Source organism: Perca fluviatilis, chromosome 20 (genome assembly GCF_010015445.1).
Source record: "Perca fluviatilis chromosome 20, GENO_Pfluv_1.0, whole genome shotgun sequence".
In the NCBI taxonomy this organism is placed as follows: domain Eukaryota; kingdom Metazoa; phylum Chordata; class Actinopteri; order Perciformes; family Percidae; genus Perca; species Perca fluviatilis.
The window spans coordinates 15989648-16004409 of record NC_053131.1 but is presented as its reverse complement, the minus strand read 5'-3'; the positions used below and the strand labels follow the sequence as shown (position 1 = coordinate 16004409).

The 14762-nt window shown below is 46.1% G+C and overlaps 1 protein-coding gene across 7 annotated transcripts in view; it reads left to right on the top strand.

The window, feature by feature from the left end:
• meis2a (Meis homeobox 2a) overlaps positions 1–14762 on the top strand; it is an 80915-nt gene that overhangs the window by 29284 nt on the left and 36869 nt on the right. For 6 of the 7 annotated variants that reach the window (XM_039785879.1, XM_039785880.1, XM_039785874.1 and 3 more), the window contains exon 8: positions 4247–4392. In XM_039785879.1, the coding sequence (XP_039641813.1) occupies positions 4247–4392 (146 nt within the window). The remainder of the gene's footprint in view (positions 1–4246; positions 4393–14762) is intronic. The other variant, XM_039785876.1, reaches the window with a different exon arrangement.

The window sequence follows — 14762 nt, the reverse complement described above, 5'->3', positions numbered from 1 at the left end:
TGGTCCCAGAGCCGACAAAGACCCCTTCGTAAATCCAGAGTAAATAAAAGGGGTAACCAGACGGACAAAAGAGGAGCCCCCACTGCTTCTCTCATTCGCTGCCATTTGGGGGACTGAATGTGCTAAACGCCGCTTATGTTGGCTGAAAAGTTGAGGAGAAAAAGAGGGAAAAGGGAGGCTCTAAATCCCCCTCTTCTTTTCTCTTCATTCTCCGCGGCCAAGCCTGCAGGGCTAGAGGTGGTGTAATAGGAGGGTGTTGGAGGGAGGGTTGGAGGATCACTGTGGTGTGCTAAGGTGGAGAAGGCCAAAGGAGCTCCTGCTACAACAAGCCTCATAGCTCCTGTTCTCCGTCTACACCTCTCTCCTGCTCCTCATGAGTTTCTCTTTTCTCCTCATTTGGGTGAGCTAGGGTGAACTTGCCTGACTAGTTTGAGCTGACAGGGGGTGTGGGGGGTCTGTTGTAATTAGTCACTTTAACCACAGCTTCCATAAGCCACTGCCTCTACACTCTTGCTTCATTACCCTGAAACAAATGCCGGGGCCTCCCAGTGCAAAATCACTGCACGGCCTTTAGAATAATACACAGACAACATCTAAAGCTTGTCTAGAGGCTTTTTTCAGTAGGTGTTTTAATAGTACAGGGACCAATAAGTCTGGAGTGTTATTTGATAACTAACCGTGACTGGGTTTGAATGTTTTCCAACTATTGACAAGCCATTATTCATTCATGCACTGGTATATCGGAATGGTAGAGCAGCAAAGGGAGGGCGTACTGATGGTGCCGAAATATGTGTTACTCACGGCCATTTCCATAATGCTTCCAGGGCTGACTAGACCTCAGTGGCTCCCTGAGGGGCAGGGTGCCTCCTAGACATGAAGCACGATCTCTAGAGTCATTAGGACACCCCGTTACTCTCAGCAGACACTGTAGGACACTTTGTGCTTATCCAGTTCTTTGTGCAAGAAATCCTGAAGCGACCCTGAATGTGCCAACATTAGATAAGCAAGAGTTGCAGTATGTTTACAGTCCTTTCCCAACCCGTTAATGAGCTCAGCCCTGAGACCAATTTACTCACAGGGAGATATATCTGAATGCATTTTTAATAACCACCCACTGGTGATGAGAGAGGGAATGTATGTGAGCGTAATGTGCTCTTGGACTTGGTGCTTGTTTGTTTGCTCGTGTTTTCATTCACTCTCTCGCCCTCATTGCGTCTGGTCATTGTCTTCCATCTCGCCTGATTACACGTTCTCGGTTTCCGTGCGTATTAAAATAAGCACAAACTTTCATTGCAAACACTTTAGGTCAAGATATTGATGGAGTGGGTGAGGGAGAAGGAGAGAGGAGGAAAGAGTGAGGGAAGACAGACAGAGACTGGGGAGAGAGTGGGAGAGAGGGGAGGGGGGGGCTGTCTTTTTTCCATCTCCAAGGGCGCTGCTTTTCCAAAAAGTGCCTGGGGCTACACTCCAGCACCTCGGCTCCCCTAGGCCTTTCGGCTGCCTCCTAATAGCCAACCCCCATCTGTGTCACATGGCCAGATGATGGGACGCTTCTACATGCTCTGCCCTGCACTTTTTTTTTTCCCCTATTTTTTTTTTCAGAGTGCACATCCACACAGGTTAGAATGGCAGAGTTGCCAGGGAACAGTCAGAAGCCATTAGCGTTTGGGACAATTTGCCCTGCAGCGTTCCTTCTCTCGCTCATAAGAAAGGAGTGGGGGTGGATGCAAAGCACCAGCTCTCCTTTAGATGTAATGAGGTTGTGCAAGTTGGGTCTTCTTTATTCTTTTTCTACTCCTTCTTTTCTTCCCCCTGCTTCTTCTTGTTCTTCTTCTTGTTCTTCTTTCTTTCTTTCTTTCACTGTCCAAACTTGATTTTCCTATATTCTCTGAATACACATATTTCTGCATGTATATATAAGTTCAAAACAACTATTAATACTGAACACAAGATTTGTGCTTGAATGCCACATGTACGTTCTGTGCACACATGACAGTATCCATGTGCATGTGAGAGAAAGACAGAGGGAGAGAGGAGCTGAAAGCCGCGGAGTCTGGTTTCACCCTTGCGGGCTAGGGCAGGAGGCAGCGAGCATGCTGGGTAATGAAGTGACAGGTCAGTCTGTAAATACGCACGGGTCGCTCTGGCCCTGGCCAGGGGGGAGGCTATCGCATTGCAGTGAAAATGGAAACGTCAATAAAATTAATCTGCCAGCCTTTTGGCCACTGTGTGGTTCCATTGGATGAGCCTGACTGCTCACAGCAGGAGAGGGATTTGGAGACTAGCTCGAAAAATCAACACAATCAACAACACACCTAGCGGCACACAAACAAGCAACCAAACTGTGTATCAACATTATTCAGTGAAGCTCAAAAGCACAGCAACAATGGGAGGGTGGTTAAAATTCACAGCTCACTAGTTGTTGTTATTGAAGTTGAGAAAGCAAACTGGGGGAGTTAGACTTGACTTCCGTCTGGGTCGCATTTCTCAGGAAGCCCCTCACAGTCAGGGTAGGGCTATGGCCAGACCAAAGTTTATTGTTTTAGGCTTTCCTGAACAAGGATTCGTACTTAGCCTGGGATTTACGGCATTTGCCACTAATGAATGCCCATTCTACAATTACAACACCCCTAGTCCGTGTCCCCATTCCCATATGTCCTTCAGAGGGGCTGTTGCTTCTTTAACTTCACACAGGGAGCGCAAAGTCGGCACTTCTCTGTTTTCCTCTTTCGTGTGGCTCTGCGCTAATGATGTGGAAGGAAAACACTGTGCACAGAAAGAAAAGAAAGACAGAGAGAGAGAAGAAAAAAGAGAGGGAAAAACAAGGGGGAGGAAAAAGAAAGTGGGGAAAGTAGTCAGAACTGAGGGCCCCTGCTGTCCCTGTATTCTTCATTTATTTTGCATTTGATTACGCTACCAGTCGGATCCTTTTTCTTTCCCCCTTTTTAATGTTATTAGTTCAAATATTTATGCGAGATTAAGGCTTGTATAGGTGGTTGTGATTGACGCCTCCCCAAAAACAGGAGGACATGCGAGTCTGAATTTTGAGAACATCAGGGTCCTTCTCTGCCTTAGTGGAGGACTTTTTCAGATACATAATTTAGATGCCCTCAAGGAAGGCTTTCAAGGCATTTGTGCCTGGGGGCAAGAAAAAATAACTATGACTGTTAAAAGTAAATCATTTTTGCTAATGCACAATTAATGCTGGGGAAGAGGAACAAGAAAAAGGCAAAGGACAAAGATGGAAACTTCGATTTAAAAGAGAAATCGTGCCTGGGTTATGTGCATGTTTTCCTCTTGAAATCAAACGCTGATGGACATTAATGCAGGCGAAGCCGCCGCTGGCCTGTCATGCTAATCTTGTGGCGGAATGGGGAGGGGTGGCTGCGAGGGAAGGGAGTGAGAGAGGAGAACTAAGAGAGTCGGGGCTTGGGCTGGGGTGGGGGAGGCAGACGAGTCCATTATTGCATCGAAGTGCAACAATAAACCACCCCAAATCACATCCCTACTTTAATACTCATGCGTCTCAACTCCTTTGAGTTTTGTTTGTATGCGAGTGTGTGCCTGTGCATGCAACATGAATTTATGAATGTACTGTATATGTCTGCATAACTCCGTCCTGTCCCCTTTGGCTCATTTCAAAAGATGAAAAAAAAGCTCTACATTATGTCAAGCATGCAAATTTAATTGAATTAATGGCATGAGTCCTAGCCTCTACTGTACTTGAAGGCTCCTTGTCCTTTTTTTTTTTTTTTGTCCTTTGCTCCATTTTTTACTTTCCTCCTCTTCCTACTGCAGAATTGGAATGGGGAACCTAGCGTTTCAGCGTCCAACCATAACATTAGAGTCATTAACCCCTATTCCCCTCTCCCGTGCTCTGGGGTATAGAACAACTCTGCTAGGCCTCTGTGTAAACCCCTCGCTCGCTGTACAGGCCTTCCTCTAAGGCCATCTAAATCCCCCTACCTCAATATCTTCACTACACTACAACACTGGCTTTGCTGCGGCGATTCTCTAGGCCTCAGCCTGTTTTTCATGAGCCTTAAACTCAGCTTTGACTGTCTGTACTTCTGTTTCAGCTCTGAGAATTTTTTGATCTGTCTATATATATATATATATATATATATATATATATATATATATATATATATATATATATATATATATATATATATTTTTGTATTGTATTCTGAGTCAGTGGTGTTGTGTGGGATGTTATTTAACCCTGGGTTTTGTTTCCGTCCAGGAGATGGCTTAGACAACAGCGTTGCATCGCCTGGCACAGGGGATGACGATGATCCGGACAAAGATAAGAAGAGGCAGAAAAAGCGTGGCATTTTCCCCAAGGTGGCCACTAACATCATGAGGGCGTGGCTGTTCCAGCATCTCACAGTAAGCACAGCCATTACTTTTTGGAGATACACATGTATGAAAGCAACCCAGGTAGAAACACACACACACTCATACACACCTGTCACACAGTTGTTGAGTGACGGATGCGCTGCAATGCTCACCTGTCAGCCACCTGTCAGAAGGACACAGTGACCAGGTCAATCTAATCAGTTTGGACTGTTTACTCTGCTCAGCACACTCTGAGTAAGAGGGAGATGGCCCAACAATCCATCACATTTACTCCAATATGAGATGCACTGTTTGTTTGGCCTGAAGGAGAATGTTTTTTTTCTGGGGCAGATTAAGAGAAGGAGTGCTAGTTACTGGAGGGATGATTGCGAGCGTTAAGGAGGGTAAAGATTTATATTGAGTGCACAGATTTTTGAAATCTGATCACTTGAAATCAAACGTATTTTGTTATTTTTACAGTAACTCTTGTGTAGGTGTATTGATGTTATGGGTACACATTTCTAGCGCGGCAGCTGTAACTTGCAGTTTTTTTCATTGGAATGAGCGAAATACTTAATCTATTCGCCTCTTGATCAGTTTCACATTTTATAATCTAGTTGACTTGGTGACATTCTAGGTTATGATTGACGTTGAGATGGCACATGCTAATATATTTCTCCTCCATAGCTTGAGAGGAAATTGTTTGTTTGCCAAACAGTTCAGTCAGACAGCTCTGACATTGGCTCATTTACTTCATGGCTTGGATTAAATATTCTTATGCCACAGTAATTCAAACATACCCGTAAAATGATGGAATACTCTTAGCTTAGCTGTTTTCTGTATGTGACAAGTCGGCTTTTCTGTCCTGTCTGTGTGTCATGTATAAGGGGATGGACCACATGTCGCCCCCCCCCCCACTAATGTCAGGACATTATCAGAACATCAGGCTGTATTGATTTTGCTACACAGGTCAGATTTCAGGAGGAGGTGGCCACGCCATGACACATAAGCTGCTCACTGAGCACGTGGCTCCCTGTCCCAGCGAGATGGAGGGACAATGTAGGGGGAAGGGTGAAGTGAAATAAAAGAGAGAGAGTGAGTAGAAGAGATGTAGTTTAGAGCTTTAGCCTTATGGGTCATCCACACATTGTCAGTCTGTCTCTGTGTCCGGATGCCCTCAGACTTTTTATGAAGACTGGACTGAGTTTGGGGTTTTCAGTTTGCTGTGGTTTTCCTCCTGTGTTTCTGTCCTGCGTTTCCCTCCTTTGCCCATCTACACACCTGCTCTCAATCAGCCTCATTCGCCCTCATGCTCCCAGAGTTGTTTCCAGACAGTCAGCTCCCTGCCTGTTTTCCTGACTAATGACCTCATTCCTCTCACCTGAGCTTCTCGCTCCATCTCTCCACCTGCCCGTCATCCCCTCATCAGAGTAGTTTGTATTTAAGTCCTCTGGTTTTCAGTTTAGTCTTCGATTGATCCTTGTCTTTGTTTTCCTATGATCAGTAGTAAAAAGTTATTTCTTCAACTTCCTGTTCCCTGCAGTCCCCTGCATTTGCTTCTACCTGCTCTTCCACTCTTCATGACACACATTTAAGAGGAGGGTCAGGTAGCCCCTGTGCACCCTGGAACCCCCCCCCCCCCTCCCTATACCCCTGCCCAAAGCCCTTCTACCCTGATTACCTAACCAAATGCCCAAGTAATGTGTGGCCAGCAAATACGGCCTAATTGAAAGGGCTGTAAATCCATTACATATTGGTCAGGGATAATCAGGAGTGCTTTAATCACTTTTATCTATTCAGGAGCAGTGAAGCTGCAACAGCAAAGCCCTGAGCCTCGCAGGCCTTAGCGGCTCCACCACGCTAGTCTGCATGCTTATTATTCTCATCATTATCAAAATGACTTCACAGCTGTTCACAGCTCCATCGTTCCCTGACTGGAGACTTCTCACCAAACCGTCCAGACCAGGCTTTAATCAGATGCTGAGGGTGGGGGGAGGGAGTAGGATGCCTTGTTTGTGTTTAAAAGGGACAAATGACAAAGGCAAAATGTTTTATTAAAGTGAAATTTAAATACACCTTATGTAAGTTAAGACTAAATATTTCCTCATGATTTGGCATCTTTCCTGGCCTCACACAGCTTCAATGCTCCCCTCTGCAAAAGATGCTGAGAGAAAGACAGAATTTCACATACAGAGCTTTTTGGAAGAGTTGCCAACAATTTTCTTTAGAATTGTTTTAAAATTGAATTCAAAGAGTGGAAAGGAAAGGGGGTGGTGGGGGGGGATCCCAATGTTGGGCACAGGCGCATTTTTCAGAGAGCTGGTTAATTCAGATAGAGCAGAGCTTTCAAGGCCCTCTGTCCCTCTCTCCTTTATCACATCCCCTGCTTGTAGATGTTCTCTCCAATCTTTATTTGTTTCTTTTGTGTAAAGCCCTGGCCAGTCTTGTACAAATTATAATCCCTCCCTTTTAACCTGCCTTCATTCCTCTACTGAGGAAGAGGACTAATTGAATTATCCCCCTTCTCACAATCCAATTCTCCCACCCATAAACTCTCTCACACACACACACATTAGCCATTCTCTTAATTTGTTAAGCAAATGTATTTGCCAGTGCTGGATGCATTTGTGCAAGGGTGAATTCTTGGGGACTTTGGCCCCTGAATGGCCTATAGCGGCATTCTGCCATTCATGCATTCATTAACTGAGGGGTGAGGAGTGAAAGGAGCGGCCTTGTATTTTCCTCAAACTGCGGGGCCAGCATGGAGCTCCTCTTCTATGAGCCGCAGGGGTCTCTCTACATATGTTCTCAACATCCAGCTATTGTCACATCTTCTGAAAAGCTCAAAAGGACAGGACCCCCCCTCACACACTGAAAAACAACACAGGCCAATAGTAACAACTGTTGGCTTTTGGATTCAGTATAACAAAATTGCCCTCTCCCTCTCCCCTCCCACCCTCCCTTGCTTCACTCTGACCTCGCACTCTCTTGGGAGAAATCACAAGATGGTCTTCTTGACATTCACATATAGAAAGTTACCATCAACCCTACCATGCCAACATTCCAGCTGAGGGGAAAATACAGCGTTGGTGCCATAGAGATCTCACAAAATATGCAAAGATTCCACAATTACTCTGTGGAGAAGCTGTGATAACTCTGACGTATTTTACATTGAGCCCATATGGACATGCATTAGAGAGCACGTGAGCTGGCAACCTTAAATGCCCCATATGTAATTGGCAAACGGCAGGACAGATCAGCTGGTGTTAGCTGGCAGAAGAGGGTCAGGCAGTCTCTCCACTCGCTCCTTCTATCATCCCTCTCTCTCTCTCTCTCTCTCTCTCTCTCTCTCTCTCTCTCTAATACCCCCCTCCCTCCCCAGGAGTTTCTGGATGTCTTCCAGCCACATTAGGGGAAGGAAAATCCCAGACTGTTGGTATAGGCTTTTCAATACTACAGGGAGATTATGTTATCAGAAAGGTAAACTTCACTGTTAGGGGTAAAATGTTTTACTGCACTTCAAAAACATGGTCTACAAAATTCAGGACAAGAAGAGGATAGGTAGTTAGAGGGAATAAAAGATAGTAGGAGAGGTTAGTTCTTTTCTTATTGTCGCTCAAGGCAATGCCCTTTTTTTTTTTTTGGGCCAAAGCAAACTCTAAAAATTTACAATTAGCCCCTTGGCGCCCCTGGCCTTCCTTTACTCTTACCCCCTGCTAGCCCCCTGCTAGCCCTTACTCACCCCTGTAAAGACAAGGGTCGGCCTCGCAATGAAAACAGGAAGCACTCCGATACAAAGATACCACTCTGGGCTATGGCCTTGTCTTTTGACTAGTGTAAACCCTCAAACACCTATGAAAATAAATAGGGGACCTCAGGAGCAAACCAGGCCAGTTGAGGGGTTGGCACACGTGTGCATGTGTTACTTAAAAAGGAGGGAGGGAGGGATTGAGTGAAAGAGAGGGGGAGAGTGGTCAGTCAGATGAGTAAGTAGGTAGCCCTCTCAAGCATCAAGCGTCTCAGGTTTTGTGCCGGGCCACCCTTTGGCCTGGGTGTTTGGGGAAATTCTGTTAAGCTGCTAAGCCAGGTGTATTGGTCCCCTGGGCTCCTTGAAAGGGAAGTGATATACCCCATGGTCATTTGGAAAGTCCTTGGACTGCGAGTAGTAGAACTGTGTGTTCAGATGAGATATGAATGATTGGATGCTTTTGTAGATATAGTAATTAGTACAAAACATGATTGTCTTGTATCCTCCTACTGTAAGTGTAACGCCAATGTGAGTATTGACTCACATAAACAGCTTTTTGACTGAATTAATAAAATGAACGTTATACCTGGAAGAACGCTCACAGCGGAGCTGAAAAGATGCCCTGTTAATACAGGCGTTAACCAGAGTGGGGACACAGCACACTTTGTGAGGAGATGAGTGCATTGTGCTGCAAACATCATTAGACATTACTGGCAGTGGCTACCCCCCCCCCCACCACCACCACCACCTCCACCTCCTCTCCCAATCCCAGCCCAACATAGCATTAGTCTCCATGACAACAGGGTGTCATCGTCAGGTCGAGCCCTCCTTGCCGTTCTCTCGACCGCCCTTTATAGATGCACATAAAAGAGCCAGCTAAGGGTCATTCACAAGACATGGGCGCAGGCAAGGCCAAACCCTGGCAACGGATATTTGTCCCATACGATAAACAAGTGTACAAGTCCATCCCTCAAAACGAGAGGGGCATGTTGTTTGAGTAGACTAAACAGTCAGCTCTGTAGGATCCCCAGTTTTGTTTAAGCTACTCTAGTCCTTCTAATCCTTGTGTGTTGTTCCAGTACAAGTAGCATTTAACTGGTGGAGGCACACATCTGCAAACAGTTTGAAATACCCAAGCCCTTTCTCCTTTTACACTAAACTGCTGAAATATGTTTATTCCATAGCTGCTGGTGCCTACTTTGGCTTTCCAGTATACATGTCACAATAAAAAAAAAAAAAAAAATCATGCTTAGTTAGTTAGTTCACTTACATCTTGTGCGATTACATTGTTCATTTGTTTGTAAAATGAACTTAACTATACTATTAACATAACTTATTTATTATGAAGAAGCAACTATGTTTCAGTAATGTACGTTGGAAATCTGTTTGCTTTCTACCTCCTTAGCTTGTGTGAGTTTAGATGAAGAGAGAGGGTGGAGACAAAGCAGAAGGAGGGTGAAGGGGGGGGGGGTTAGGGGTAAGAACATGGGTAAGGAGGGGGGTAAAGAGGGGGCTCCTAAAGGTCACAGAGGTGGAAGCCTGGAGGAGGCCCACACACTAATCTGTCATGTGCTCGTTTGCCTCGGAGCCCAAAAGTCAGCTCTCCAGTCACCCGTAGCAACCCAGGCGACAGTTTGGTTCACTGCCGCTGCCCAAATGTGTGACTATCAGTGGGAGACGCAGGAAAGAGTCATCACATTACTTGTGTGACAACACCCATTGCTTTGTGCGTGTGTGTTTACAAAACAGGCGTTAGTGACAATATGACAGGGTAGTTTGGTGGTGTTTAGCACTGGACTCATTGCAAGTCTTTGATAATGACTCTGAAGGAGATCTTTGGTGGGGGCGAGGTTTGGTGCTTAGCTATTGTCTAGTCACTGTGTTCTAATGTTGGCTGCTGAGCGACCCTGGAAAACAGAGACACAAGCCACCTCAGCCTGCCATCTGTTCTTCCCTAGCCGGGCCACCACAGAGGGGCTACCACGGCACGGACAGACACTCAAACCCAGACACTCCGACACTAACCTGCAAGAAATTATTTTATTTCACACAAGAATCTCACCTTCAGTGTCAGAACTCATAAACAAATTACCCCCTACATGTCAACAAGATGATTTCTTGTAGATCGCGAGAGCAGAAAACAGAAAGTTTAGAAGGGGGATCCAGTGACCACCAATTTTCACAGGCCGTATAATTATATGACGGGCCGTATCAACTTGGCCATCTCATTGCAGATCGGCTTTGTGGTAATTTACCAGTGTTTGTGTGTCACAGCTCTGTGGCTGAAGCCTTGTTTACAGTGTGCTTTAGCATAGTAGGTAGCCGTTCCAGAGGTTTAGTGTTGCTGTGCTGTATTAGAATGCAATAAGCCCTAATTCGTTTCATGCTCCGACATCCGACCTTTACACTTTGCTCCCTAATCCAGATCTGTCATAGTTCCACTTCAAAGCCAACTAACACATGGAATCCACCGTCATATAACGCATGGCACATAAACCTAACATACAATACTGTGTGTGTGTGTGTGTGTGTGTGTGTGTGTGTGTGTGTGTGTGTGCGTGTGTGCGTGCGCGCGCGCGCGCGCTTGTGAAAAGAGCAGACATGTTTGCTTGTTCATCCACAAGATGAGCATCGTGTTATTGTGCATGTGGAAATGCAGGGATAGCTGCATAACCCCAACACTTCTCTTCCCTCTACCTCATGTTCCCTCCCTCCCGGTTGATTTTCATTCCTGCTGTTTGCATCTTAATACAGGTTGTTTAATGAAGTAGCAGAAATGAGTGTTTCGCTAAGGGACTGTTTATGACACGTTCCCTCTGCGTGGAGGTGATTAAGCTGTGTGAATCTCCACAGTGTTTGCCAATGAAAAAATGAGTAACCCGCAACATATCCTCCAGTAAGACAACAGCAAGGGGAAAACAAAGGAGGAGAGTGTATGTGTATTTCATTAAAAGACATTTTACAACAGTGGTGTCCTCATGGAAGACTGGTAGCGCAGCATGAGTTTGACCGACCCCTGCAGAGGTGACTGCACGTGCCATGACCGCAGCAGAATGCAAACAGGGCTAGGCCTGTGGAGGGCAGTCAGATTTATAAGCTCACAGCTCTGAAACAGTGAGAGTCTCCTCCAAGAACACACATGCACAAAGCTGAGGAGACCTCTTTAAGGCCCTATACGCCCCAGCCTGGCAACGCCTCCCTGCTTTCAGCACAGCAGCGCAGTCCTCTCCTGCTGTAGTCATAACACTGATCTGTCGGCTAGGACCTGGCTGAGCTGACTCTACGGGAATAGGGCTGAATGACGTCATGTGTAATAAAGGACCCCGCAAGGTAGTCTGTGATAGCGTACATGCCCCCGGTGGAAAACCAAGGCTATTAAGATGGTGGTAGCTGATTCTGTGCCGTTTTCCCTTTTCTACACTTTTAGGGTTATCTTACTCATAACAAAATGTATAAAAGGATTTTGGTTTCACATCTTAGAGCGAGTTTCCTTAAATTACCCCTTACCCTTCCAGGGGTACCGCCCTGCAGGCTAGCCTCATCCCCCCCACGGTTGATTGCGGGGTTGTGGCAATAGCTGCAACGGAACGGTGGCTGCTGCATGCTGGGGACCATTGAGGCCAATGAGATTCTGCTGCAGGCCTCCAAGCTGCCCCAGCATCGCTTTGATATTCATCTCACACCAACAGAAGAATAATGCAAAAGGGAAAAGGAGCAGCACGAGCGTTGAAACGGCAAACCAGGCTAAAAAGGGAGGGAGGCAAGGAAAGAGAAAAGGTTGAGGGATGGAGGCATTGAGTAGAAATCAAAAACAGACTGTGTGTTTCACTGTTTGGTTTGTCATGGGACCGTGGCTGCACCAAATCCCACTCCTGCCATTTTGTGTGATTTTTCTCCCCTCCCTTCCTACCCCTCTCAAATGCATGCTTTTGTTTTGGCCAGCTCTCAGTCCAGGGGCAGGCAGTGGGATTCTTGCACAGTGGGGTCCTTATAACTGGGAGCCATGTCTCTTGTTCTCACCTTTCCCCCCCCCACTTCCTCACCTTTTCATTTTTCCCCCATTGATATCCTCTCCCTTTCCCTCTCTGAACATATGGACTGGTTTTTAAGAGAGCGCCAAGTCCACATCAAAGACCGAGGCTGAGCGGGTCAATTTGTTGCTCCTTGCCCCAACTCTTCCCCCTCCACTAGCCTCAGTGGACCCTCCCTGCACCGCAGCCATTTACCCAGAATGCTCCATTGCTTCAGCAGTTCTGCCTAGCATATATATTGAGCTGTATGTTGTTAGTGTCTGTTCTTCAAATGGAGCCAACCACGTTTCTCTGCAGCCACCTCCCCCTAAGATCATGTAAGGCTATACAAATGAGCATGTGTGAAAGATAGCAACCTCTGTATCAAAAATAGCTGTACCACATGCTGATAAGAAAAAGCAGAGGGATAGAGGAAGAAGAGAATCAAAGAAAGAAAATCAAATAAAAAGAAAAAATAAAGATATATAAATCCAAATCTAAGTAGAGCAGGCCTTGGCTCCAGATGTGAATCTCTCTGAATAGTGATTATGAAGAAAGCTAGTCCCCCATATCCCCAGGGCTGCAGCGACTGACACACAAAGCACCTCTCTAAAGCCCATAAACCAGCTTGTACAATTATTTAGATAAAGAGGGCGACAACAGCAGTGTATGCCTCCCAACCCAGAACCTCCTCCTTGGCTCTCATCCTCCTACTACTCCTGCTCCTCCTTTACCCCTTTCTCATCCAGCATAAAGATGAAGAAATGAAAAAGGGGGGCAAATGTGTAATTAGCCACACATTTCTGAATCCTCCTTAATGTTCATTACTGAAACCAGGGGCAATTACAAGTTCAAAGGGGTTTAGGGCACCAGCAGCCCGCATAATCAGTTGCAAATTAAGCACAGCTCATTTGTCACAGCACAGCATGCACACTTATATGTGCACATGGAAACACACATGCATGCACGCTGTCAGAGTTGAGTCATAGACAGGCTGACAGGCATCAATTTCCATGCAGGCACAAATCTCAGACCTAGTTAGGTCGCCCAATCCTCTTATGCTCTGATTCTTTGTTTTTACTAGACAACAGCAAACACCGCTGACACCTTCCCCTTAGCTTGCTCAACCTTATACTGTATCCGACTTGCATTCATCCTCTTATAGGTGTCCTGTTTGCTCTTTCAATCCCCGCCGCCACCTGTCCCGTCCGGTCTCCATTTTACAGGTTTTTTTAACCTCTATCTTCCTCTGTGTCTCTCTCCTCCCACCTGGCTGTGCCTCTGCAAACACGTGACAGTGTGTGTTTCATGTCTGTCCCCGGAGGTGTATCTCGGTTACCTCTGGGGCCGGGTCACAATGGCTAATCCTGTCTTCAGGTGGCTGTTTAGCACACTGAGAGGAGAGCTCGCAGAACCGGAGGTGAGCTCCTGTTACAGGACTCCCTGACCAGGGGTCACCTCCGACACTGTCAGAATACACACACTCACATATATACATACACACACACACACACACACACACATACACATACACACACACACACACATTCACGTATTGGCAGATAGGCAAGAATGCTTGTACATGTATGCACACACACACACACACACACACACACACACACACACACACACACACACACACACACACACACACACATATGTGTACAATCTGGTACACACACCAAAGTTTTCACACACAAACACTGTCACTCAAACACATTGAGCCTGCTTATCTATCCCAGGTGGCTCAGCCTTAATGTCTATCCTCCCTTGTTCTTCTTTATCTGCCTACTGTACTACTACCCTTCTAGTCTTTCTCTGTCTTCTCTCATTCCCAGATCAGCCAGCCTCTTGTTCACATTAGGATTCCCTGATATGATCTCCATGAAGACTTGCTCTAGTGGCCATGCGTTGCCTGTCCTGCCCGGCACCCTCATTGTTTAAGCTGCTCTCACACAGGGACACAGTCAGGTCTCCAGCGAATTGAATGGAGCCCTATCATGTGTGGCTCAGCGTAGTGGGAGAGAGAACTCATTTTTCACTGGGGGAACGACATCCATCTCAGCAGCCAAACGCTGGCTGTTTCATTAAGTAGCCCATCCAGGCAGACAGATGTGTTCACCACACAGCCATGTTTGCCTATGCAAGAGCGTGTATTAACCCACAATCCTTTGGGGGAGATTAATAGGCTACCAGCCCCTTTCCATTGATTATCTCCATGCCATTTTCCCCTCCGTTCCTTGGCTAGATATTAAAAACTAATGAAGCCTATTAAAAAACGGGAACCGCGAGGCTCTTCACGGATCATTTTAGGTTATTTGGATTAAAACAGAGAGGGATCTCTTCAAGGCACAGTTTGAGTCGAATTAAGAAAATAAATGTGGAGAGCAGTGTCGAAGAAACAGGAGGAAGAAAGAGGAGAGAGAGTGGAGAGTGTGACTGTAAAAAGATGTGTGTTTAAGAAAAGACAACTCTACTCTGACACACAGAGCGGAGATACAGCAGATGTTAGCAATTCCAGAGCATAGCAAAGCATTCCTAGTGTTGGAACCACGTCCTAATTGCCATAATGGAGGTGGTAAGCGCTGACAGTAATGGAGTCGTGGGGATCCATCCCCAGCAACCTGAATTAGGGTCCACTTGGCAGATCCACTTCAAGATGG